The sequence below is a fragment of the Callospermophilus lateralis genome, chromosome 3 (genome assembly GCF_048772815.1).
Source record: "Callospermophilus lateralis isolate mCalLat2 chromosome 3, mCalLat2.hap1, whole genome shotgun sequence".
Classification (NCBI taxonomy): Eukaryota; Metazoa; Chordata; class Mammalia; order Rodentia; family Sciuridae; genus Callospermophilus; species Callospermophilus lateralis.
In genome coordinates this window covers 88,735,655-88,761,129 of record NC_135307.1, presented here as the reverse complement: position 1 = coordinate 88,761,129, position 25,475 = coordinate 88,735,655, and the positions used below count along the sequence as shown (strand labels likewise).

At 47.0% G+C, this 25,475-nt stretch overlaps 2 protein-coding genes across 4 annotated transcripts in view; both read left to right on the top strand.

Annotated features, from left to right (window-relative positions):
• Vps39 (VPS39 subunit of HOPS complex) overlaps window positions 1-7,158 on the top strand; it is a 46,020-nt gene extending 38,862 nt beyond the window's left edge. For all 3 annotated transcript variants that reach the window (XM_076850611.2, XM_076850610.2, XM_076850612.2), the window contains 8 exons: window positions 453-570; window positions 1,090-1,218; window positions 2,130-2,232; window positions 2,469-2,514; window positions 3,506-3,655; window positions 3,787-3,921; window positions 4,164-4,255; window positions 5,153-7,158. In XM_076850611.2, the coding sequence (XP_076706726.1) occupies window positions 453-570; window positions 1,090-1,218; window positions 2,130-2,232; window positions 2,469-2,514; window positions 3,506-3,655; window positions 3,787-3,921; window positions 4,164-4,255; window positions 5,153-5,228 (849 nt within the window). In that variant the 3' untranslated portion in view covers window positions 5,229-7,158. The remainder of the gene's footprint in view (window positions 1-452; window positions 571-1,089; window positions 1,219-2,129; window positions 2,233-2,468; window positions 2,515-3,505; window positions 3,656-3,786; window positions 3,922-4,163; window positions 4,256-5,152) is intronic.
• Window positions 7,159-9,584: 2,426 nt separating this feature from the next.
• Window positions 9,585-23,885, top strand: Pla2g4f (phospholipase A2 group IVF). Its single transcript, XM_076848508.1, has 20 exons — window positions 9,585-9,692; window positions 10,569-10,641; window positions 11,210-11,346; window positions 11,427-11,555; window positions 11,988-12,028; window positions 12,312-12,354; window positions 12,827-12,893; window positions 15,153-15,322; window positions 15,432-15,545; window positions 15,759-15,796; window positions 16,173-16,308; window positions 18,383-18,519; window positions 18,790-19,012; window positions 19,857-19,971; window positions 20,191-20,328; window positions 20,408-20,515; window positions 21,604-21,807; window positions 22,111-22,277; window positions 23,157-23,343; window positions 23,665-23,885. The coding sequence occupies exons 1-20, from the start codon at window positions 9,585-9,587 to the stop codon at window positions 23,883-23,885; spliced, it is 2,556 nt and encodes an 851-aa protein (XP_076704623.1).
• The last annotated feature ends 1,590 nt before the right edge of the window (window positions 23,886-25,475 follow it).

Below are 25,475 nucleotides of genomic sequence, written 5' to 3'. Positions count from 1 at the left end.
CTCATGAGACCAAGCTGGAAATGCTACTTAGGGTGGTACCTTCTAAATCAAAGTAAAGTACAGAGTGGTGAAAGATTGATGTTTTAGAAAAACAGTTAAAATCATATTTATACAACCAAACACAGCTGTGGCCATAAGAAAATCAAGTTAAGTACTGAAATGCAAATATTTAGCTTTAATTATGTAGGCTGATATAAGAGTTTGAAGGAATGTGGGACAAAACTAATTAAAGTAGTTTAAATTGGAAATTGAAAAACAACAATTCCTGGGTTTATTTTGCTGGATTGCATTGTGAGGGTTCCTGGTGGTTTTAGAAGAGCTATCACTTGGTAATCTTTGCAGTTTAATTAAGGGATAATATGCACCTGTTGGCCTTTAAAAGTGAGAGGGAGCCTGGGAGAACAGTCGCAGTATAGAGAGTACCAACCAAACAGACCTATCTCTCATCTCAGGAACACATCATCCATGTTTGGGAGGAGACAGGTTCTCGATTCCACAACTGCCTAATCCAGCTGTACTGTGAGAAAGTGCAAGGTCTGATGAAGGAGTACCTCCTGTCCTTCCCTGCAGGTATCAGTAACTTTTGAAAGCTGGTTGGTCCCAGGCCTTTAAGCAAAAACAGACCTGGGCACCATGTGTGGTGAGGGGAAGCAGATTTCACTTCACTGTTCTCTGCCCAATCTGCAGGAAGTCCCTTAGAGGAGCCATGGGTGCTAAGTGACCCAGACCCAGCACGTGAGACCTCAAGCCCTTGTCTGGGTCTGGGCATCTCTGGGAGTCATACGTGGGGGAGGGCAGAAGGAACAGATCTGTCTGCAAGATGACAGCTATGCTGAGAAGAAACAGGTTGGCCTACCCATGTTTCTCTCCTCAGCCTGCCTTTTTTTTTTTTTTTTTTTTAATAAACTAAAACCAATGTTTTGGGATACCAGAGACCATAAAGTAAAAGAACTCCACACGGAAATTACCAGAGTCCTTTCTGATCATGTGGTGGCATCATTGAGCCCCATCTCCCTCATTTTTCTTGATGATCCTACATTGGTACCTGACAGCAGTACCCTTTCACATTGAACCTGGTTTCCTTTAAAGGCAAAACCCCAGTCCCTGCTGGAGAGGAACTGGGTGAACTGGGAGAATACCGGCAAAAGCTGCTCATGTTCTTAGAGATTTCCAGCTACTATGATCCAGGCCGGCTCATCTGTGATTTTCCTTTTGATGGTGAGTGTCTGCTGAAGGTAATGAAAAAGCCAGCCTTTTCCGTTTTATTGTTCTCCTGTCCTTTCTGGGGGAAAATAGGGTGTTTGGGGCCAGTGCTCCTGCTTTGTCCTCTCAGAAGACTGACTTTTGTACTGTGACTGAGAGAAGTCTCTTTTCTGGGTGTGAACCACATGCTAATTAATACCCAAGTTGTAACCTGTTTAGTGCTCCAGAATATGTTCTTGGCCAAATTCCTTGTTTAGCAGCTTTTGTAATCTGGCATAATTCAAAAAGATTTTTGTCTGATGTATAAACTCTGTGAGCACTGAGAACAAATGTTTGCTTATCTTCCCTGAGTGCATAGCTTGTTGAAGATATTATTATATACTTGGCTATTAAATGGGTCTTCTTAACATTTATAAGTGATCATAAGGAAGGTCGAATGGGCTGGGGATATGGCTCAATGTTACAGTGCTTGCCCAGATGTCCAATTCCCTGAGTTTAATCCCTAGTACTTAAAAAGTGTATGTGTGGGTGGGGGGCATACAGTACCTCCTAAAATAGCTCCTTCACCCTTTAAAAAATTTAGTAATTTTCTCTTTAGGTGGGGAGAACCCCCAAGTAACAAAAATAATATTTTCTTCTATTTTATTATTTTGGTAATGAGGATTGAACCCAGGGTTCTGCACTTGCTAATCATGTGCTATACCATTAAGCTAGATGTTTTTTCTACTTTACATTGCTCCGGTATTCGTTCCCCTGATAACTTAATCCCCAACCTTGGGCTTATGTAATGGTGGTGACGGTGACTTTTTTTTGCAGAGGTGGTGCTGGGGATTGAACTCAAGGCTTTGGGCATGCTAGGCAAGTGCTGTACCACTGAGCTACCAGCCCAGTGGCAGTTACTTACTTTTATTTCTTTTTCCTCTTAGGCCTCTTAGAAGAACGAGCCCTCTTGTTGGGGCGCATGGGGAAACATGAGCAAGCACTCTTCATTTATGTCCACGTCTTGAAGGATACAAGGATGGCTGAGGAGTAAGTCAGCCCAGTTATCCCACCTCTCAAGGAATTAATAAGGAGGCCCCAGGTAGATGAGTGGTACAAGAGACTAACAAAACCATCTCCCTACATTGCACTGCAGGAGCGCAAGTCACCTCCCATAGCCACCCTTGGTTTTGGCTACTGTTAGGCTGCAGGAGCAGGCCATGTGGATAGCCTTTCATCTAGATGAATTTCCCTCTCACCTTCCCTTACCACCTTTTACCTTCCAGGTACTGCCACACACACTATGACCAAAACAAAGATGGCAACAAAGATGTAAGTAATAGCCCTGATACAGGGAGCATGCACGCATCTCCTCCTCTTTAGTAGAACTCCCCACATCTGGTGTGACCACAGGTGGCACTAGTATGAATTTCTAAATGAGATAGGACCTGAGTCTGCATGGAATGATATTTGCATATGTATTGAAGGAGAGGCAAGGTGATTGTATGTCCTGGTTTGCTTGGGATAGTTCAGGCTTACATCTGCTGTCATCCATGTGATTATTAGTAGCATCCCTGTCCCTTTACTCTCAAGAGTCCTGATTAGTTAATTAATTATGTGGTCAGCCTATTGAGAATGAACATCTGGTGGGTCCAATCCTATGTCTAGAATATACATTCGTTTATCAATATGTGTAGATATGTGTAATTGTCATCACTAGAGATTGGAGTGCTGCTAGAATCTAGGAGTTAGAAGCCAGATATCCTGCTAAGCAAAACACAGGATAGTCCCAACCACAAGAAATTTTATGTTCAGAGTGCTAAGCAATACACAGGATAGTCCCAACCACAAGAAATTATCTGGCCCCAAATGTTGAGAGTGCTGAGGTATATAAACCCTGTGGCTCCTCTTTAGGCAAAAAGCAGTCTTTAATTAACTTCCTCATTGTTGGTTTGACTTTTCTAACATTTAAAAGGTGAAAATAACATCTATAATCCTAGCAATTCAGGAGGCTGAGACAGGAGGATTGCTTTAGCAACTTAGCAAGGCACTAAGAACTTAGTGAAGCCCTGTCTTAAATTAAAAAGGGCTGGGGATGTGGCTCAGTGGTCAAGTGCCTCTGTGTTCCATCCCCAGTACCAAAAAAAAAAAAAAAAAAAAAAAGAATAGGAAAGGAAAGGTGAAAATGGTATATTTTAAATGTTCCTCATCAGCTGTTACTATAGACCAACCCTTCTAATCTTAGGCCTACTATCTTAGAATTAGGGGAGTTCTGGGAGTGTTACTGCCAGCCTGATGTGTGCAACTTGTCTATTTGAGACAGGTGTATCTGTCCCTGCTTCGGATGTACCTGTCACCCCCCAGCATTCACTGCCTAGGGCCAATAAAGCTGGAGCTGCTGGAGCCACAAGCCAACCTCCAGGCTGCCCTGCAGGTCCTTGAGCTACACCATAGCAAACTGGATACCACCAAGGTACAAGATCCTTCTCCAAGAGATGGAGCACCAAATGACAAAGAGGTTGGGGAAAGAGACTAGGGTCTGAGAGCTCTTAGCTTCATGTTCTCTCTGTTTCACCCACGTTCCCATCTCGGTTCCTGTTCTAGGCTCTCAACCTTCTGCCAGCAAACACTCAGATCAATGACATACGTATCTTTCTGGAAAAGGTCTTGGAAGAAAATGCACAAAAGAAACGGTTCAATCAAGTACTCAAGAACCTTCTCCATGCTGAGTTCCTGAGGGTATGGGCCTTCCGAACTCTAGGGTGGGCTTTTATATTTTAGTATGAGACAGTTTCCACTCTCTTTCCACAGTTCCACCAAGGCAGAGTCTCATATATGAAAATAGTGTAGCTCAAGCTGGTCCATGCTTTATAATTAGTTGCAAGTGTTCCATCAGGGAGAATCTGTGAACATTGAAGGATGAATCTGTGGCAACCTCTACTTTCTGTTTCTATGTGCTTGATGCAGAACTTCTCTTGCAGGTCCAGGAAGAACGGATTTTACACCAGCAGGTGAAGTGCATCATCACAGAGGAGAAGGTGTGCATGGTATGTAAGAAGAAGATTGGGAACAGGTGAGTGCCACCCTACTAGCATCTGAACTCAGATGGGAGCTCCCCAGAGGTGGAAAATGCTCATGATGGATTTCTGACCTTAACCAGGGAGGAAAGCACAACTACTGGCAGTCCTATCTGTGCTTAGTTCTTGTATTTTGAAAGAGCTATCTCTGTTCTATTGGAGGTGGGCTTTGATAATTTAAAGACCTGAAATGTATGGCATGGAACTGTTGAATTCTTGCTTAAAAACTTCTTTTCCTCTGGCAACTAGAAGTAATGATGTAGCCAGTGTGTGAGAGAGAGATGGGCAGAAAGTCCTTATATCTTAAGGAAAAAAAAAAAAAATTTCAACCTGCTACCCTCCAAAAAGCAAATCCTCTAAGCCCATGTTCTGTAGTCAGTCCTTTTTCCTTCAAGGGAGAGTGATTTGTTCTTTCTCTTAAATGGCTGGAAGAATTCTTTGCTTTAGAAAGACTTAAATCACTGTTCTTTTTTAGAGTAGCCTGAAACTTGTTCTGATGAGCATTGTCAGCCTTCAGTAAGCCAGTACTGAGCTATGACTATGTGTTTTACATTGTCTTTTTGTTTTAGTTTTGTGGGGCCAGTGATGAACCCAGGCTCCTGTGCATGTTAGGCAAAGTGCTCTACCACTGAGATATACTCTCAGCCATGGACTGATTATTTAATAAGAAATGTCCTCATGTACTTGAACTTTATGCAGTTCATTCTCTGTTCAGTTATTACACAAAGATGGTGGCTACAGAAATCCAGAGGCCCTCAGTACAGGCTGTTCTTTGGGATTTGGGTGTGCTGCTTCCAGGGTGACTCCCAGGTATATGGTACCTCTTTTCATGTACTGGAGAAATAGTCTATTGGAGAACATCCTGACTTCTGAGCCATTTTCCTTCCCTGCAGTGCATTTGCAAGATACCCCAATGGAGTGGTTGTGCACTACTTCTGTTCCAAAGAAGTAAACCCAGCCGACACCTGAGCCCAGCATCCCAGGGATTCAGCATGGACAGCTCAGCTATCCCAGAGAGGTGAAGGAGCAGCTGGCCTTAGGAATCGGGGGCTGCCACCATTCAGTGTCTCCCCCTTTGGACACTACTGGTTACCTTGCACCCTGGAACATCTCTGAATTAGCTAGACTTCTAGTCTGGCATTACCAGCTTTTTTATAGAAAAGAGATTAGTTACACCTGATACCATTATGTTGCGGGCAATTCCAGAGAATTAACACCTGCATGGACAGGAAGAGATGCACCATCTTGCCTTGGCATATCAATCAACTGAATAAGGAGACTTATTCCAAATGTTTATTGTACCCATGGGGTTATTTATTGAGAGTTTTTCTATTAAGATAAGTGCACGGCTTCACAAGCACCCCTCGAACAAGGCTGCCTGGAGAGTCCTGTGGAAGAATGAATACAAGAGCCACTCCAGCCACAGAGACCAAGCAACTCATCTGTGTAATGCCAGCGATTTCACCACAGAAGCTGAGCTCTGTGTCCCCTCAGCAGTCTCCTTGCTTGTCTCTTTAATTTTCAGTTTTCTTTTATTTTGCACTATTTATTTTCTCCCTTTATCTCTCCCCTCACTGTGTCACCCAGGCTGGTTCCCACTCTGTGGACACTAGGAATAGCTAATATTTAAATGAGGTAAAATGAGAAGCAAGAGGAAGTCTCAGTTTCTAGGAACACACTGATAATCAATTGTCAGTACATTGTAAATAGGCAAACGTTCCCATAGAGGCTCCTGCCTCACTTACCTCCTGCCTGGACAGGTTGGTTTAGCCTTTGGGAACAGAGATCTTTATGCTTTGGACACCTTTCTCCTTTCCAACCAGTTTCTGTCCTTTACCTTCCAGTTGGGCCTGGCCATTGTTCCTTGACTTTGTTTTGCAGGGGTTGGAGGATTGTGTTCTGATGGAAAGTTGGATCTCTCCCACACACTAGAATTAGTCATATATCAGGAATTGACACTGCTTTGGTGCTGAGTGTTAGTGAGGATTCAGGAGCAGCAGAATGATACAGGAGCATAGGGGCAAGAGCATATGGTTTTGTAAGATAACTCACCACCAGCTCTATTGAGTGCTGTGGGGGATCCTGCCAGAGATGCCCAGGATGGAGTTTCTCGCATTGTAGGCTGTGTGGGGCAAGTGGTCTTGCATCCTGTCCTCACTAGGGTTTTTGTAGCTTTGTAATCTTGTTGCCCTTGTGTCTTCAAGGATAGTGAGGATGGCTGATGGTACCCAATGCTGACACTTTCATTGGCTCATCCTTGACATACAATGGTCCTTTGCAAACTACAGTACTGTTCTGGGTTGGACTCTGCTATAGGCCAACTTGTTGAAGATAAGTAAGCAGACTGGGCTCCTCTCAGATACTTTCTATGTGTAGGTGGGAAGATCTGAGGATACTGAGCAAGTCCACCAGCACCATTCACAGACATGGGGGACTCTGTTCAGATCTGAGAACCTGGGCAATGTTTCAGAAGAGCCTTCTGGAGCAGCATGTGGAGAAAGAAAAGTCCCTGGCCATTGCCACTCACAAGAACCAGTGCTGTGCATGACCCTGTCTGCACTTCTCTGGCTGTCCTTCCTCCAGAAGCAGCAGAAAAGAGCAGGCCAGCCTCCACTGCATGGCAGGAACTTTCCCTGCCAGGCAAGCCCTGCCTTCTTGGCCTGCTGTGCTTGTACCTTCCATTCTCATGAACTGTGTTGGAAGCAATAGAATAAAGAGTGTGCATTTTCTTCCCATCTGGTATCCCTATATGACCCCATTTTCCCAAACTCCAGTCTTCCTTCACTGGACTCTCTCCACCCTCTGCATAGGTATGGAGAAGGCTGGAGATGAAGGTCCTGTAGTGAAGACTGATGGACATCTCATAACTTCTAATAAACATAATCAAGCAAGAAGCCAAGCTTGTCTGAATTTCTTATACCCTTTCATGTGGACTTTGGTTAAAAAGAAAGACAGTGAAAGGAATCTAATTTAGCTAAAAATGGAGAATAAGCCAGTAGTGACTATGAAAAAATTAGAATTGACGCTTCTCTTGTGAATATAAGTCTGCTGTCCAGTACAGCGAGTGTGACTCTAGGCTAATAGGTTGACAGCACATACAGAACATTTTCCTCATCACAGTGTCCTATAGACTCACAGGCACTCTAGATAATCCACATTATCTTTTCCTTCACATTGCAGGGTTTCTTGCCTCTTCCTTCAGGTCATGGTGAACAGAAAGGTGATGCAAGGAAGGATTTGGGATGGGTAGGAGTGAGGACCTAAGGATGTTTGGTCCTTCTATATAATCCTCTTGAGCCGTCTATGACCATCCTGAGTTTCCTTTGGTAATATCTGAAACTATTGAGTCATCACTTTGAGGCATAGGGCAGATGACTTCAGAAAAAGGTGGTACATCCCAGAACGTATGCAAGTCAGACAGGACCCTAGCCTTTCTCTGCCACCAGCTGCCTTGTGCCCTTCCCACTTTGGCCTCTGGCTCCTCTGGTTCCAGGAGTGAGAGTGCCTTACATGTTCACAGAGATCACCAAGGAGGCTGGACTCTGAGCCCTGTTCCCCCCACCCCATTCCCGCAGAGCTTAGCTTCATAGTCCAAATCAAGCAGAGACAGGCTCTCCCTTGAATATTGACTTCCTCTGGCAGTCTCACCCCCTTTGGTTCTGGGAGTTTCTGGTCTGAACTTACCTAATTGGTTCATTTTGGTATTGAATCCCCTTTTTTTGTGGGGGGTTTTGTTTTAGGATTGAACCCAGGGCCTCAAACATGCTAAGCAAGTGCCTACCACTGAGCTATATTCCCAGCCCTTTTTAGTTTGTGAGACAGGGTCTCACTAAGTTCCCAGGCTGGTCTCAAACTTGCCATCCTCCGGGTGTGTGCTACCAAGTCCAACTTGAATTGCCTTTTTTGGATATTGTTTGGGCCTCTAACTCTAGGTCTTAGGGAAAAGTGGAGATGACTGGATCTTGATTGAAGAAAAGAAATGCATCTTCCAGTAGTTCACTGCCCCAGAGGTCCTTTCTTTTCCTGGAGACTGCCTCTCAGCTACCTAGAAGATTGTGTTCACAGAGGAGACATATCTGCAGCCTGAGTCTATATGGCTGGGAGGACTCTAAAGCCTTTATTCCTAGCACCTGAAGGACAGAAATGTCACAGAGTGGTGTGAGAATTACAGACCACCATGCTTATTGAGCCATAATAAGGGGAAAAGTCCTTTAATGAGCATGCCAGGCAAGTGACTGAGAGTAGGCCAGCACCCCAAAGAACTACTACTTCCATTTTGGAATTATAGAGTTTATAAAGGCAAAAATCTCAAGAATGTAGGTTAGAAAAGATCTTATTGAGACAGATATTTTGATTACATAAGATTACATTGTTTTGATTACACATTTCAGACTCATTTTTGTTATATATCTGGGCTGCAAGAAGGTCCTTCAATACTGTCAATGTCAATACAGCTGTCTGGAGGCTGGAAAGAAGACATTTTAGCAAGCATAAAATGGAGTCAGGTCAAAACAAAATGGTGTTACCTTCGTTCGTTTACATTTCAGAAAGACCTTCTTTATACCTGTCCATATTTATACCACTTTACAATATACCTACCTCTGAGCCATATGGGTATTCCCATTGTCCCGGGAAGGGAACCTGGGCAAAAGCCACAGAGAGTCATGAGGCCTGCAGATTTCTACAGGATATGGATGACCCTCCTACCTGTGTAACATGCAGTAGGCTCTTTAGTGTTTGGGGAATAAATAAGGGAGGCCAAGAGAGATGGGAAACATCTTTGAGTCCAGATGAAAACACTGATGAAGAGATTGCCATGTTTCTGCTTCAGAACCCTGAGGAAGGTAGAACTTTTTTTTAAGCTTTACCAGCAGCTGGAAAGGCTAGTTGCTGATACTCCATTTCCCTGCTGTTAATGGGAGGGCCGTGTTGGCTGTCTAGAGGGCTGGTCAGAAATAGGAATACCTGGGCTCACCCCCACTCATTAAGTGGGACATCAAGAGTGAGTCTCGGGTATCTATTTTTCACAACCAGCCTAATGATAACCAGAGGAACTGAGTTGGTGAACCAGAATGTTAACCAGAGACTCCCAAGACTCTCTTGGATGAAATGGCCTCCTGCCTGAGGTAATCAGGCTCTAGTCACTTCCTGGAGCATGACAAACTCCACCTCTACCAGGAGAGGGCCACTCATTCCTGAGTCCTCAGCACAGCGGCTGCTCCGCCCTCCCCACTCCAGGGATACCTGTCAGACTTGAGAACAGAGTGTAGCCAGGACAGGGAGAGAACAGGTGGGGCTTTTGGCTGGGAACTGGGTTGCCCAGCCATGCTCTGGGCCCTCTGGCCAAGGTGGCTGGCAGGCAAGGGGCTGCCCCTCCTGGAAGCAGTGCTGCTGTGGAAGAAAGAGAAGGGACTTCAGTGGAGGAACTTGCAGGTACGTACTTATCTCACCTGGAAGTTATGGACTGGAAAGTCCTGGAGCTGCTGTCCTCTGTGAGGACAGAGGCCAGCCCCACACTTGGTTTTGACTTAGGATAGGACCTGCCACCAAACAAGCTGGCAAACCTTAAGCAAGAGAGATTGGCTAAGTATTTGGCTCTCAAAAATAATTCCCTCCAAGTAGGAAATGGAGGGCTTTGATTGACTTTGACTTGTCTTTGATTGACTTTGCCAAGAATACTCTTGTCTGGCTGTAGAATTCACTGCTGTAGAAGGAATAAGGAATTGGAGGGATTAGGAAGGGACAGTCTCACTGCCTAGAAACTGCAATCTGATGTTCTCTCTCCTGGGCCCAAGCTACAATCTCCTTAATGACTTGTCAGACCAGTACAAGCCAGTGACTCTTAACTTCCCTCCACCTGCCTGCTGCCTACTAGGCTGTCTTCCAACCTGTGTCAGGGAGTTAATGGGTGCAGTGAATCAAGATTTCTCTTTTAATATCAATCTCCTTAAACACATTACTCCATCCTCAATCTACAAAAGAAGCACCGTAGTCCAAGGGTGCTGTAGGCTTGTGGTCATGACAACCATAATTGGTTCATCTATCTCATCTCATGATGGAGCTGAGATTTGAAACTAGGACTGATGGATGCCAGGATTCAGGTTCATTACCAATGCTGAATTCTCAACACCTAGGCCCTGTAAAGTCCTCCCACGTATAGACCTCCTGGCATAGTGACATCAGCAACCCTGGACCAGACTGTTGCTTCTTGATGAGACAAAGGGAAACCTGAGCTAAGGATCACTGGAGGGAGACCAAATCCCCATCCCGAGATCCTATAGCTGAGTCCTTGGAGTTCTGTTGTTTCAGCGGGAAACCCACCCATACTATGACCTCCAGGTGAAGGTGCTAAGGGCCAGAAATATCCAGAATGCAGACCCATGTAAGTGACCCCATCTCTACCTTCTTAAGGCCTCCCCAAGTTCATCTTAAGTTGTGTGTGTATGTGTGTTCATGAGTATATGTGCACTTACTTGGAGTGGGGTGGAAGGCTGATGCTAACCATCAAACAAGGTTGCCTAGATGAGGGGCATACAGGAAGGGGCCACTGGAGGGGAGAGTTCTACAGACTCCAGACCCCTCCCTGAATCTAGAAGATGCCAGCCTATAAGGGTGGCTGTCACCACAAGTCAATACCTGCTTTCCATGCTGGTGCTCACATGGTTGTGGGGGTGGGAGGGTTATTGCCTGAACCAGACAGTTTCTAGGCATTACTCAATGGTCTCCATGTGATCTCTTCAATAGGTCACTGTAGGCTTTATGTTCAGTTGAATAGGAGATGCAACCAGTCAAGTTGGAGTTAATGATACCAAAGCTCCCTGCCCCCAACTTCTACCCCACCACACTACATGGGCAGTACATCTCCACCCTGCTTCTTTCCTCTGGCCCAGCCACCTCCAGGAAACCTTTTTTAGCAATAGGAGTTTGAGGCTGAGGACCTTTTTCTGCAGTGTCCAAAGCTGACTGCTATGTGCAACTGCGGCTGCCCACGGCATCCCCTATCCCTGCACAGACAAAGATGGTGGTTAACTGCAGTGACCCTGAGTGGAATGAGACTTTTCACTACCAGATCCATGGTGCTGTGAAGGTGAGGACCAGCAAGAGGCCAATCTACAGAATGAAAAGAGCTCCTCCAAGTTCCTTACCTTCTGCCTGCTCCCTTTCCAGAATGTCCTAGAGCTCATTCTCTATGACAAGGATGTCCTGGGCAGTGACCAGCTCTCCCTGCTCCTGTTTGACCTGAGGCATCTCAAGCCTGGCCAACCCCACAGACACATCTTTCCACTCAACCAGCAGGTGAGCCCCACCTGGGATAGCAGCAAGCCAAGCTGGAAGAGATGATACCAGTCCAGGGCCACCAATGGGAGAGGGGGATCCTGTCATCACAGACCAAGTCTCCAAGATAGATCCTTCTCTATTCTGCAACATCAACCCTATAAGTTTTCCCACATATACTGATTCCTGTGTGAAAACAAAATGTGGGCTCCTAGAAGAAAGTGTGCTTAGTCTGTCTGTGTCTCTGCTAAATCCTCAGTGTCTAGAACAGCATCTGGCACAAATTTCTGAAAGAACAAAGTTCACAAAGAGATGCCATTACTTTCCTGTGCCCATGAGAGACCATGACAGTTCTCTTCTAGTCCTTGGAACCAAGCAGGGCTAAGGGTCAGAGATGTCCCTGAGGCTTTCAGAGCCTTTTTAAAACAGGTTCCCCTTGTTCCCTCCATATAGGATACACAAGAGCTGCAGGTGGAATTTTTTCTGGAGAAAAGGTGAGTCCAAGCAGAGTCAATGCCCTCACATTTAGTCTCGGACTTACAGAGACATTTAAGTTGTATTATCTCCTAGCTGCTAGTTACCATGTCCTATGCTGGTCTTGCAGATCTGGTCTCAGAAGGGAAAGCTTGCTTTGGATACCCATTTACTTATTGTCAGACAGGTCCCCACCCCCAACTCTAATGCTCCCCAGGCTCTTCCAACTGCTTTGGTAAGATTATTGTGGTAATAGCCATAGCAACGGAGCAAAATGGCTCATAAGCTCCTCCTCCTTTGCAGCCAAGTGCCTGCATCTGAAGTCATCACCAATGGAGTCCTGGTGGTGAGTAGGAAAGATAGGCTTGGGGCTGTCTGGGGCCAGGGAGCAAGGAGGAGTCCATGACTGGGTCCATGATGCTCACTTGTCTCTGAAAAATACTCAGCCCCTCCTTAGAGTGGAGATGTGCTAGGAAGATGAAGAATAAGAAGCTGTCCTGACCCTGGGGTATAGCCCAGGACCCAGGCTTCCTACCTTGTGCACAGCCATTACTCTCTTGAGACCTTGACTGTTGAGACTATCAAAGGAGCCACTATCAGGATCCTATACTTTCCTTGTCCACCAGGGCCAACTTCCTTTGTGTCCTGGGAGGGGAACATAATAGGGCCTGCTATAGAAGACCCCTGACCATAAGTCATTGGTCCTGGGAGAGCTGTTTCTTGGACCTTGCCCTGGATATTCCTCCCTTGCTCCAATGTGGTCCAGACCTGTGGAGAGCCCTGTGGGCTCTGGTTCCCAAGGCTTCTGCTTTCCTCAGGCTCATCCCTGTTTGAGAATCCAGGGCACCCTCAAGGGAGATGGGACAGCCCCATATCCAGAGTATGGTAAGTCTGGTCAGGGCCTTGGGTCTTGCTTTTTCTGCTTGAGGGAGGGTGGATGTGATGTTGAGGGATGCTAATATCAAGAAGGAGGGCCTAGAGCAGGAAATTACTAATTTTTTTACTGCTTAAAAGTGACCAAGGATGGAATGGGTTGTCCCGGAAGTAATGAATTTATTGTCCCTGGAAGTGTTCAAGCATAGAGGTTATATTCATCCAGTTATTGCTCTAAAAAAAACACCCACAAAATCTCAGTAGCATTCAATAAGAAGCACTTATTTAGCTCACACATCTGGCAGTCAGCTAGGGCTTGGTTGATCAAGATTGGGCTTGGTGGGGATAGCTCCATGAGCCTGGGCTCTAGGTTTGGCACTATTCCATGTGTCAGTCCTCTACCTCTGTGTCCAGCAGACTAGGCTGGGCATGTTCTTAGTGGACTGGGGCCATCAATACAGTCTGCCACAGACTCAGAAGGAGGAATCCAGATGTGGGAGTAAAGTTGAGGCAGTGTGACAGCCCTTCCCATATGGAGAGTCAAGAGCCTTTGGGATGAATGCTGCTCAGGTAGCATGGGGCACTTACTAATCAGACACTGTGCTAAGCACTTCACATTTGTTTGATCTTGTAATCCTTGCAGCAGCCCTGTGAGGCAGGAATAATCACTAACTTCTTTTAATTCATGAGACCAAAGTCTATTGTTTCTGTCTATGACTAGCATATCTACATCTCAGTCCATAAACTTTTGTGTGAATGAAATAGCAAATTCCCAGTTTTCTCTAATTCTCTCCCTCCCTGACCAAGTCTCTGGTCTTATCTAATGCAAGGAGGTACTATAAGGGGTATGACCCCATTTTATGGGTCCACCTTTAGGTATTTGTTGTTTTCATGTTGTGTTTGGGATCTGGGACTCTTCTTTGAGGCTGTCTACAGGCCCCTCTGCCTGGATGTCATATGCAGAATGTCATATGCTATATGAATCTTCATCTGGTCTGCATACCACCCCTGCTGGGAAGCAGGGAAGGAAGCCGCCTCACTGCTCCTTTCCCACAAGTCTGTCTCTGCTTCTTCACAGCCTGAGCTTCACCTTCTATCCTGTACTGCCCCTCCCCTGCTTCTCCAAAGCATATTCTCTCTGCGGTCATGAATCACATTCTTCCTTTGTAACATCCTCTGCCCACTTCCTACATTCTCCACTTTAGAAACTAAGGCCAGAGCAACTTGTAACCTATTTCCATTTTATCTCTGTTCATAAATCTCCCCCAAGGCAATGAGCTCAGAGCTTGAATTGGAGAGGGAAAGAGATGGGGGAAACTACCAGTTGAAAACTGGTTATTAATGTAATAAATAATCAATTTTATATAATTACATATTGTTATGGTGAGATTGCAATAAATCACTGAGTCAATCTTAAAGCAGAAGACGGAACACTTATTCACCAGCTGGTGGTCCAGATTCACCAGCTGGTGATCCAGATTCACCAGCTGACTGGCCAAGAGGCAGGCTGCAAGTCTATATACTTTGACCTCCCTCCAGGGGTTAGAGCACACCTTTTAAAACATGTTAGTACATTAATCATAGTGTTTGTTGCTTTGATTCAAAACTACAAGCAAACATCATGAAATCTAAAATCATAAGCAGAAGGGGAAGTGAGTAAAAACAATCCTAGTTGAGTACAAATTAAAGAATGATCACTAATGTCTAGACAATCATTCTCTGACAGGAAACATTGTCCAAGAAAAATAGGAACCAAAAAGAGAAAAAATTTTTCGATGGATAAGAACAACAGAAACATTTGCATTTTTAAGCAGGGTGTGCTAAGCAGGATCAGAATGGCAGAGGCGGAGTTTTCTCATGGGAGAAGCATTTCTTACATGATATGGAATTTCAGGGTAAAATGGAGTTTGTCTGGCCATTGCCCATATAGCCTGGCCCATAACAATATCATATAATTAATGTAATAATTTCAAAATCACCAGGTCCATAGGCTATGGCCAGGGGCCCTCTGTCTCCCCACTTCCCACCTTTACCACTTCCCTAGGCATTTGTGTGTTCCCTCACTCCCTAGGGCTCCCAGTTATAAATAAGGCAGATTTTAAGACCCCAAGAGCTTTTCCACTGGTTAGGTGCCTGAGAGCCAAAAGGGTGAGGGGTAGGGGAAGTTCCTGGGGAAGAGGAGAAAAGAGTTATAGCTGTTCAGGGTGCTGCTATCAGGAGGCACACTTACTTTAATCAACTTTCACCCTCACCTGGACTCTCTGCCCTCAGCCTCAAGGCAAATCAAGTTGGCAGTGCCTGGGGCCTATGAGAAGCCACAGCTCTTGCCCCTACAGCCTCCCATGGAACCAGGCCTTCCACCCACTTTTATCTTCCACATAAATCCAGTGCTGAGCTCCAGGCTGGATGTGGAGCTAGAGGAGAAGCTCACAGTTGCACAGGTGAGTGAGCTCAGTGAAGGGTAGGATGATGGACACATCCAGACTGAAAGAGGCTCCAGAGCCACTTTTTCTTTCACTCTAGATTGATCATTGTGGGTCTTCTCCACAGAGTGGGCCAATTGCTGAGCTGGAGGTACAAACCATACAACAGGGCAAGGGGGGCATTCTGCTCTCCACTCTGCCCCTAGGCCAGGAGGAACAGCGCCTTGTGTTCCTGGAGGAGGTAAGGTTCTGCCTGGGTGCCAGGACCCCTGATTGCTATGTGACCACCAAGAGAAGTCTGGGGATAGGGGAAAGATAAGTCTATCCCTGAGCTCAGCCATACTGTCCACATCTGACCAGAGTTACCAGAGAAATGGGGGCCACAGGTGGGAGGTAATTTCCCTGGGAGAATCCTGCTCCGCATGCTCAGGGATGAGGCTGCTGTCTTTTTCAGGGCCAGGAGATGACTCTGAGAGTGAAGGCAGAAATGAGGTGAGGTGGGACTTCCAGCAGAAGACCTTATGGGGCTGGGCTAGAAGTGTGGGGAATTACCCTAATGTGTTGTGCTCTCTGGCCCACAAAGCTCAGTTCCTGAAAACCACTTTCCCTCCCCCTGTTTTGGTTCTGGTGGGAAGTGTCTGGGAATTTTTTTTTCAGGGATGCTTCTAGGAATTGGACCCAGGGCCTCTTGCATGCTAAGTACACACTCTACCACTGAGGTACATCCTCAGAACCCCACACATACGTGTCAAGATCTTTCTGAGGGGTTCCACAGAGTATGGGGTGCTCCTGAGAAAAATAGGCTGGGCTTGAGGTTCTCCTCCACTGAACAACCATCCAGTACCCTTCCCAATTCCCTCTGAGGCAGCTCTGGGGACTTGGACCTGCGCCTTGGCTTTGACCTCTGTGATGGGGAGCAGGAGTTTCTGGACAAGAGGAAGCAGGTTGTATCCCAGGCCCTACAGCAAGTGCTGGGACTGAGCCAGGCTCCACCTTGTGACCAGGTATGGAATGGAGGTAGAGCTGGATCACAGGGTTGCTGGACCAAATCTAGCCTCTTTCTTTAAGGGAACTTGTGTGGCTAAGAGGTGACAGAAAGCCTAGAGGAAGCATGGGGTTTATAAAGGCCTATTTGCCTGAGCTGGTGGGCACAATCAAGAGAATCAGGACACCCTATGTGGAACAAGGGCTAAACAATCTTGGCCAAGGGTAGATCTCATAGTCAGTTTGGCCTCCTGTAACAAAATACCACAGAGTAGGTGGCTCAAACAACAGAAATCTATTTTCTTACAGTTCTAGAGGTTGAAGTACAAAAATCAAAGTGCCACAGCCAGGCCTGACCCTGCTTAGCTTCCAAAAGCAGAAAAGATCCAGGGTGTTCAGGGGTCAGTGTTGGGTTCTGATGAGGTCTTCCTTCCTGGCTTGTTGATGTTCTTCTTGCTGTGATCTCAAATGCCTTTCCTCTTTGTGTGTGTGCGTGAGTGCATGAGAAAGAGAGAGAGGAGAGAGAGAGAGAGAGAGAGAGAGAGAGAGAAGGGGAGTTCTCTGGTGTCTTTTTTATTTTTGAGATAGAGTCTCACTAAGTTACTCAGGCTGAACTCAAACTTGCACTCCTTCTACTCCTACCTCAAACTCCTAAACTAGGATTTCAGGCATGCACTACTGTGCCCAGCTTTCTTCTTCTTCTTATAAGAACATCAGTCCTATCAGATTGAGGCCCTACTCTATAACCCCACTTTATTATTATCTCCTTATAGACTGTATCTATAAAAATAGTTACATTGGATTTGGGGTCTTTAACAAGTTTTGAAAGGACACAATTAAGTCCACAATTGTAGTTGAAGAGATTTAGAAGTAGAAGGTCTCTGGGATCCCTGTGGCTGGGAAGGAGGAGAGGGGTTCTGAGAGGCAGGTCTGTGGTACACCAGGAAGAGGCTGATGGCCTCCTCTTGGCTACCTGTTTGCTCAGGAGATGGAGCCCATGCCCAGCACCAACAAGCTGAAAAGCCTGGTTTGCTCATTTGGGTTACATCTGTGCCCACTCAGTGCCAGATACATGCTTTGTCTCATCCATCATTCTGAACAACAGGGCCCTTCATGAGCAGAGACCAGGGAATATTTTTTCAAGATGGGAGAAGAGGACAGGGAAAGGAATCACAAGACTGGGCAAAGGCCAGGCATAGTGTTATATGCCTATAATCCCAGCAGTTCAGGAGTCTGAGTCAAGAGGATCACAAGTTCAAAGCCAGCCTCAGCAACTTAGCAAGACCCTGTCTCAAAATAAAAAGGGCTGGGGATATGGTTCAGTGGTTAAGCACCCCTGGGTTCAACTCCAGATACCAGGGGTGGTGGGTGAGGAGGGAGTCTGGGCAGAATGAACCAACCCTTTGTGTGAAAGTTAAGCAGCCAAAACATTTTGAATTTTATCTTATCATGCACCTGAGGCAGACCTCAGCATTTGGTACCATTCACATCTGGGGGCAGGTATAGGCTGCTTGCTGATCTTTGTTACTTTTAGCTCAGTGTTCCCAATTGAGGGCAATCTTGTCCTCCATTCTCCAGAGAACATTTTTCGATGTCTAGAGGTATGTTTTATTGTCACAACTGGGGTGGGGGAGGTATAGGGATGCTACTGGAATCTATTGAGTAAAGGCCAGGAGTGCTGCTAACCACCCCCCACACATGGGGCAGCACCTCACAACAAAAAATTATCCAGCACGAAGTATCTGCATTGCCAAGATTGGGAAACCCTGATTTAACTTTTTGGTGAGTCAAATATAACCTCCAACTAATCTACCTTCCTGGAATACTGGTCAAGCATCATCTCTAGAGTATCATCAGTATCATCATACTGCAGTATCATCATACTGCTTGGGTTTGATAGCTCATTACTTACTATTGACCTTCCTGCACTCCAGTTTCCTCATTTGCAAAAAGAGGTTTCACTGGGCTGCTGTGAGGATTTAATGAGGTAAAACTTATAAAGCTCTTATAATATCTGACATGGATAAGCAATAATATTTAAAGCACAGTGGTAGTCATGGTTGTTGTTACTATCATCATTATTATTGTGCCCAGGTGCCTGTGGTAGCTGTATTGGGTTCTGGGGGTGGAACCCGAGCCATGACTTCCCTATATGGCAACCTGGCGGGGCTGCAGGAGCTCGGTCTCCTGGATGCTGTGACCTACCTGTGTGGGGTATCTGGGTCCACCTGGTAAGTGAGGCAGGGCAGGGTATAGGATAAAAATGAGCTCTAAAGGGGCAGGGATGTGGCCTGGTGATCTGATAGTTATCAGAAGGAGCTGGGAGCTTGTCTTCAAGGGGGTTAGGAAGGGCAAGAAGGGGTTGAATTTCAAGGGCTTCTCTGAATGAGGGGCATCAGGTGCACATGATGGGAAGAAGGTCACTCATAGACTCCTCTATCTCCCTTCCCCTCACTGTCCTCCCTTATCCCTAACTCAATACGTACCCTCTCTATCCCCAGGTGCATCTCCACACTCTACAAGGACCCAGACTGGTCCCATGTGGCCTTGCAAGACTGCCTTGAGCATGTCCAAGCACGGGTCTGCAGCAGTAAAATAGGGGCGATATCCACAGAGCAGCTACAGTACTACACTCAGGAAGTAGGGGTCCGGGAGAGCCTCGGCCATAGTGTGTCGCTTGTTGACCTCTGGGGCCTCCTCATTGAATATTTTCTGAACCAGGAGGTAAGAGAAGAGCAAGAAATAAATACACTGTCTCCATAAACTTCTTGACCCCTGCTCTTATCCCCCAGTCTAAGATATGAGACTTGCAAAACTGTCCCTGAGAGCTGAGCTCCCCTTAGAGGAAGGAATGAGAGAGCAGGTAGCTGACACTATTTCACCTTTCTGCCTCCTAACCCCTGGGGAGGGAAAGCCAGCATGCTGTTCTCAACTCTTTCTGCATATTGGAATCTCCTGCAGTTTTTCAGAATAACCATGCCTGGGCCCCACTTTCAGAGAGACTGATTTTAGTTGGTCTAGGGTAAGGCCCTAGCACAGGTATGTTTTGAAATTGGCTCTGCCTTTCATTGAGTCACAATGCCCCATCCACTCATTGGTCAATGCAACCCTGACTCAAACCACCTATGGCTACTCCCAGAATTGCAGGCCCAGCCTGTCCAGGGCAATGAGGTTCAGAGGTACTGACTCACTGTGTGTGGATCTCAGTTGAGTTTGTTTGTCACCAATGATTTCTCATTTCTAAGCCAAGAAGCAACATTTTCTAATAATTTTATTTTAATTAAATTATACTACTTTCAGTGTTAAACCCCCTTGTGTTCTAATATGCTTCCTTGAATGGGAAAGAAGAGGGAAAGATATTCCTATAGTCCCTGGAATTGTACAAAACCCATTGTGGCCTGACCTCTGCTGCAGCTTACACTTTTCCCTTAGAGAGTTGTCTCTATAGCCCTGGACTTAGCAACTCAGTCTCTCTTGTGGGCACACCACATCCCATGGAAGGCTGATCTCAGACCACAGGGGCTGAAGCTCTCAAATGACCAAGCTGCCTCCCTTCTCTTCTGCCCAGAAAAACCCTGCCAAGCTGTCTGACCAGCAAGAGGCCATCAACCAGGGTCAGAACCCTTATCCCATTTATGCCAGTATCAATGTTCACACCAACATCAGTGGAGAAGACTTTGCAGGTACCTGGGAGTGGAGACCAAGGAAGGAGACAGAGGAGATGGTTGGTAGAAGGGCCAGTGATCCAGGGCTATCAGGTACAAGTGGGAGGTGGCCACAAACTAGGTCCTTAGAGCACAGTGGGTTTGCTGCTTCCTGTTCTTGGCAAGTCAAGATTTCTCCTCAGGCTTGAGGGCCCTGATGGAAAGCTCCGGTGACTTTCCCTTCCCTTGGGTCCCCAGAGTGGTGTGAGTTCACCCCCCATGAGGTCGGCTTCCCCAAATATGGGGCTTATATTCCTACTGAGCTCTTTGGCTCAGAATTCTTCATGGGACGATTGCTGCACCTCCTGCCTGAGCCACGCATCTGCTACCTGCAGGGTGAGTCTAGGATGGAGGGCTTGGGACAGGCAGGTGCCTGGACCAGGCCCTGATGAGGGAGCCCTGCCTGTCTCCTTAGGTATGTGGGGCAGTGCCTTTGCAGCCAGCCTGGATGAGATCTTCCTGAAGATTGCAGGCTTGGACCTGGGATTCCTGGACTGGTACAGAGGCCGTGTAAACATCACAGGTGAGGGCAGAGACTCCCAAACCCCCACTACCACTTGCCAGCAATGGGTCCTTGGCAGAAGGATGAAGAATGAAGGAAGGGATAGAGTAGAAGTTGGTTGTCCCATTGGATTCAGGGAAGTCCTGAGGAAATGACCCTCTAGCTTAGGGTCTTTGGATTCCTGGGGTGTGATAGGGCCACACCTTTGAGTTCTCTGCTTTGGACTCCAATTAGGTCAACTTGGCCCAAGATCACCAGGTATTTTTCCACAGTCCATTCATGTCTCCCCTTTGACCTGTCCTTAGAGGGCCTAGGAGAATCCTGCTATGCAGTATCTTTTCCACCTTTCTTTCCTGGATAACTTTTGCTCAGCTCTTAAAGTTCAGCTCAGGTGTCACTTTCTCAGAAGTCTTCTCTTTTCCACTCTAACCCTCTAGGCTGATTGAGGGTCTTATCCCCCTGATCTCTTAGGATTGAATGCACAACTAGGGCAGTATTATGTTTCATTATCTCTTTATATGACCACACTCCCCCTACCAGAGTAGGCCTGAGACCTGCAGGGTCAGAGACAGGCTCTATTCACCTTTGTATCCTTCATACCTAGCAGAAGTACAACACTCAGTGTTTAAGGGATGGAATTCCAATTAGAAATTATATATACAGCTATTTCAAAAGGGTAGGAGGTCAATTATTTAATAAAGGCACAGTCCTTGGTAACTTTCAAAACATGAGGTTACAAAAGAAAAAGTCTTTAAAAAGGATTCTGGTTACTGGGTGTGGTGGCATACCTATAATTCCCAGCTACTTGGGAAACTAAAGCAGAAGGAGGGCAAGTTTGAGGCCAACCTGGGCAACTTAGCAAGATCCTGTCTCAAAGGAAGAAAAGTGGAGCAGGGATGGGGTGGGGGACTGGAAGTGCTTGCTAGTAGTATGAATGAGGCCCTGGGTTCAGCCCCCAATATCACAAAAGGGTTCTGTGAATCAGAAGTCAGAGGCCTGTGGGAGCCTGGAAGAAGAGGAGGGGGTGCGAAGGAGGGGGTCTTCTCTGAGCTGTAAGGGTCACTGGACAAAGAAGATGCCACTTCTCACTGTATTTCACACACACCTAGATGACTGCCAGGAGTTCCAGCTGCATGACCCTATGTGTCTACGTACCAGGCTCTTCACCCCACAGGGGCCCCTTTCCCAGGCCCTGCTGGACATATTCACTTCCCGCTTTACTTTTGCCCAGAACTTTAACTTCACCCGGGGCCTCTGCATGCACAAGGACTATGTGGCCTGCAGAGAGTTCATGGCTTGGAAAGGTGGGTTCTGCTCTGGGCAGGGAGGGGGTAGCCCACTTTGTGCTCATGCCTGTGACTCACTGGGGCCAGCACTGGCTTTTGTCATGGGATGTATGAGGGAGCATTGAATTGTGGTCTCCTGCTGCCTGGTGGCTGAAGAAGAAGGACTATCTGGTCACTGTGTCAAGAGGTCGAAAACATGGTCGGAGGGCTGGGATGGGAGAGCCCCTGGCTGTCAGAGGGGAAGAGAGAACTCTGCAGAGAGGTTGAGACTACAAGTACAAAGAGGGTCACTAACAAGAGCAACTGTGCTTGTTCCTATGTACTTTGCAGACACACACCGGGATGCTTTCCCCAACCAACTTACACCCATGCAAGACTGCCTATCCCTGGTGGATGGAGGTTTTGCTATCAACTCTCCATTCCCATTGATTCTGCAGCCCCAGCGGGCAGTGGACCTCATTCTGTCCTTTGACTACTCCTTGGAGGCCCCTTTTGAGGTAAAGCAGGGAGGCAGCAGGGGCCTGAGGTGAATGGGGAGGAGGGAGGGGAAAGAGGGCTCTGCTGAGGGGCAGGCTAGATGTTTAGAGCTCATTCTGCATGGCCAGGCTGGCCTCTGATCTATGGCAAGAGCCTTTAGATCACTGTTGGCAGTCCAGATCCATCTGGGAGAGAATGGCTGGGATTGTAGGAGGAATTGGGAAGAAGAAGTTGAAGATGGTTCTTCAGGCATCAGCTAGACTCTGCTCTATACCTTGTCCATTCATGATAGGATTTCCCACTCCAGTCTGGGCCAGGGCCTGGGTCTGGGCCTGCTGTCCCTTGCTACTGTGGTAACAACAGGGCCTTTGGGGTGACTTTAGCAGTGACTCCTTCAAACTCTGCAGAGTAGTGGACAGGTGCTATCTCCAAAGGTGGGTTCTGGTCATGCCACAGGACCAGTCCTTCACTCTTTGTTTTTCTCTTTGTCCTCCTGGGTCCAAAGAGAACCTAGATTTGATAATCCATATAACCTTACCCAGCACTGATCCTGGGATCATTGTGTCAACCTTATGAAATTGAAATTAGCCCCAAACAGGGAGCAGAGAGGGGCCAGAGAAGGGAGGCCATGTCATGGGGAGGAATGATGGTGAGAATGATGATGGGGGCCCTAGATCATTGATTATTGATTATTATTGGTTATTGCTAATCTCTTACAATCCCACTAGATAGTTATTTGACAAGTGAAAGGTGTAGCTCAGAAAGGTGATATTATCTTAAGAAGGTCACTCAGCTGTTCAAAAAGCAGAGCTGGCCTGAAGCCTGGGTCTATTTGAGTCCCAAGTGGAGGGAGGGCAGGGTGGAAGACAGGTAGGGCCAGGAACTCACCCACTTCCTAGGTCTTACAGATGACAGAGAAATACTGCCTGGACCGAGGGATTCCTTTCCCCAGGATTGAGGTGGGCCCTGAGGACTTGGAAAGGCCCCGTGAGTGCTATCTGTTTGCCAAGGCCAAGGACCCCAGTTCACCCATCGTGCTACATTTCCCCCTGGTCAACCATACTTTTCGTACACACCTGGCTCCAGGTAAGAGAGAAACCCAGATCTGCATCTGATCTACAGAGCTCTGGGGAAGGGATGCTATTCTAATAGTGGACCTTCTGGACATTGCCATTGCATATCTCCTGGAAGGCCTGAGCTGGCCACTGCTGCCCTCTGCTTACTGGTTCTCAGCATTTACACTGGAATATCTCCTCCTGATGGGCCTGAGAGCTGAGATGTGGGCCCAGGCAGTTCCCACAGGGAACCAGCCAGGTGTCTTAGGGCAAGGAAGGTGTCTGGGATATCAGCTCCAAGGTAGTCCCAGAGTATTCCAGTCTGGCCTCACCTCTACTTTTCCACCCACAGGTGTTGAGCAGCAAACCTCTGAGGAGAAAGCCTTTGGGGACTTTGACATCAATGGGCCAGATACCCCCTATGGCATGATGAACTTCACCTATGAACCCAGGGAATTTGATCGCCTGGTGGCCCTGAGTCGATACAATGTTTTGAACAATGTGGACACTGTGAGGCATGCTCTCAAGCTGGCCCTGGATCGGTGGCAGGCTGGGGAGAGGGGTGGGGGCTGACCAGGATGGATCAGAGGATTACAGCAGAGAGGAGAGATGTGGGACTCTAGCCCAGGGCTTGATGAGGAGTCGAGGCTTTAGAGGGTTCTGCTTCCAACTTCTCTAAGACCTGCCCTGAGATCCCTCAGGCCTGAAAAGTCTTGCAGACTCACAGCTTGGACTTAGAGAAAATGGGGCAGTACATCCTTCCAGGGGACCAAGGGATATAGAGCAAAGAGAGCAGTGCTTGTTTCTCAGAGTGGCGTGGAAAGAACTAGGCCAGTCTTGCCACAAGGCCTACCCACAGCCCAGGACTCAGAGGGTCCAGGCACTCACTTCTACTTTCTAGGGTGGGAGTTGTGAGCACTTATATGCAGGTTCTGCTTCTTACACTGGGACTTAAAGCAGAGATAAAGTTACCCACACTTCCTGCAAAGTGGCTCTGGTCCCCAACCTACTCCAAGCTCCTGGATACAGTGCTGTCAAGAATAAAGAGGAGCCCATGAGTCACCAGCTTGTGTCACTGACTCCAAGTTCACCTGCTAACTCTCCTTTGCCTCCTGGCCTCCCTTGTACCTCCTCACAGATCACCATCTTTCTCTGTTCAGACTGCTGAAGCAGTGGTATGATGGCCCAAACTGGCCAGGCTCCAGCAGTTTGATGTGCACAATGTTCCACTCTTCAACTTGGGCCACATTTCTTGGTCATGTGTACAGCTGCCACCTCAGGCAAACACAGTCTACCCTTCCTTTCCTAGGAACTAAATGGGTGTATCTAGAGGGGGCATCTGTTTACCAAAGGTGGGGTGAATATGTGCCTGCGTGTGTTGCAGGGTGTGTGCTTACTCCTGGAATAGGTGGGGCAAGTGAGCACCTGTCCATTGGCAAGGGTTGAGTTGAAGGAACCCTAGGCTCCTTCCTGCCTCTCTTATAGATTCATCTGATGACCTGGACAAATCTGTTTCTCTCTCTCCCTCTTTCTCATTTCCTCCAAATTTGAAAGCCTCTCTGGTATATGCAAATTTCAGACCCTGAAGGTCCTGACCAGGCTGTCTCCCTTTGGTCTGCCTTGGCAGCCTTATCTTCTCACCCTGCCCTGCCCAGGTGCTGAACCACTTGGGCCCCTGAAGTGGGCCCCTTTATACTCACTTGAATACTTCCTCCTTCTGTCCCCTGCATATGCACACACACAAATCTGCTCTTTGAGACCTGAGATGTCCTCTTTGAATCAGGACATCTATGCTGGGCAGCCTCACCTGCCCTAAGTTTGGGAAGAATACCCTAGTTCTGGCTTCCAGCTGGGAGGAGAGTGATTAGAGTCCTGACTATGTCCCTTGCCTTGACTGGCCTGATGTGAATGGTAAGGGGAAGCTATATAAAGCTAGACTTTCTTTCTTTTTTTTTTTTTTGAGACAGGGTCTCTCAGTAAGTTGCTGAGGGTCTCAAACTTAGATCCTTCTGCCTCAGCCTCCTGTGTCACTAGGATCATAGGCATGTACCTTTGTACCTGGCCCAACACATGAAGTTTTAGGGATACCCTCAAACTATATCCAAACTGTAGCACTGCTTCAGTTGTCTTTTTCCCACTATCTTCCCTTGAAGGTTATATGTT

Bases quoted from the DNA above. Each gene is read 5' to 3' on its own strand.
- Pla2g4f (XM_076848508.1), top strand. From the start codon at position 9,585: ATGCTCTGGGCCCTCTGGCCAAGGTGGCTGGCAGGCAAGGGGCTGCCC. The intron at 20,329-20,407 runs GTGAGTCTAGGA...CTGTCTCCTTAG, and splicing joins ACGCATCTGCTACCTGCAGG to GTATGTGGGGCAGTGCCTTT. The intron at 21,808-22,110 runs GCTCTGGGCAGG...TGTACTTTGCAG, and splicing joins GGCTTGGAAAGGTGGGTTCT to ACACACACCGGGATGCTTTC.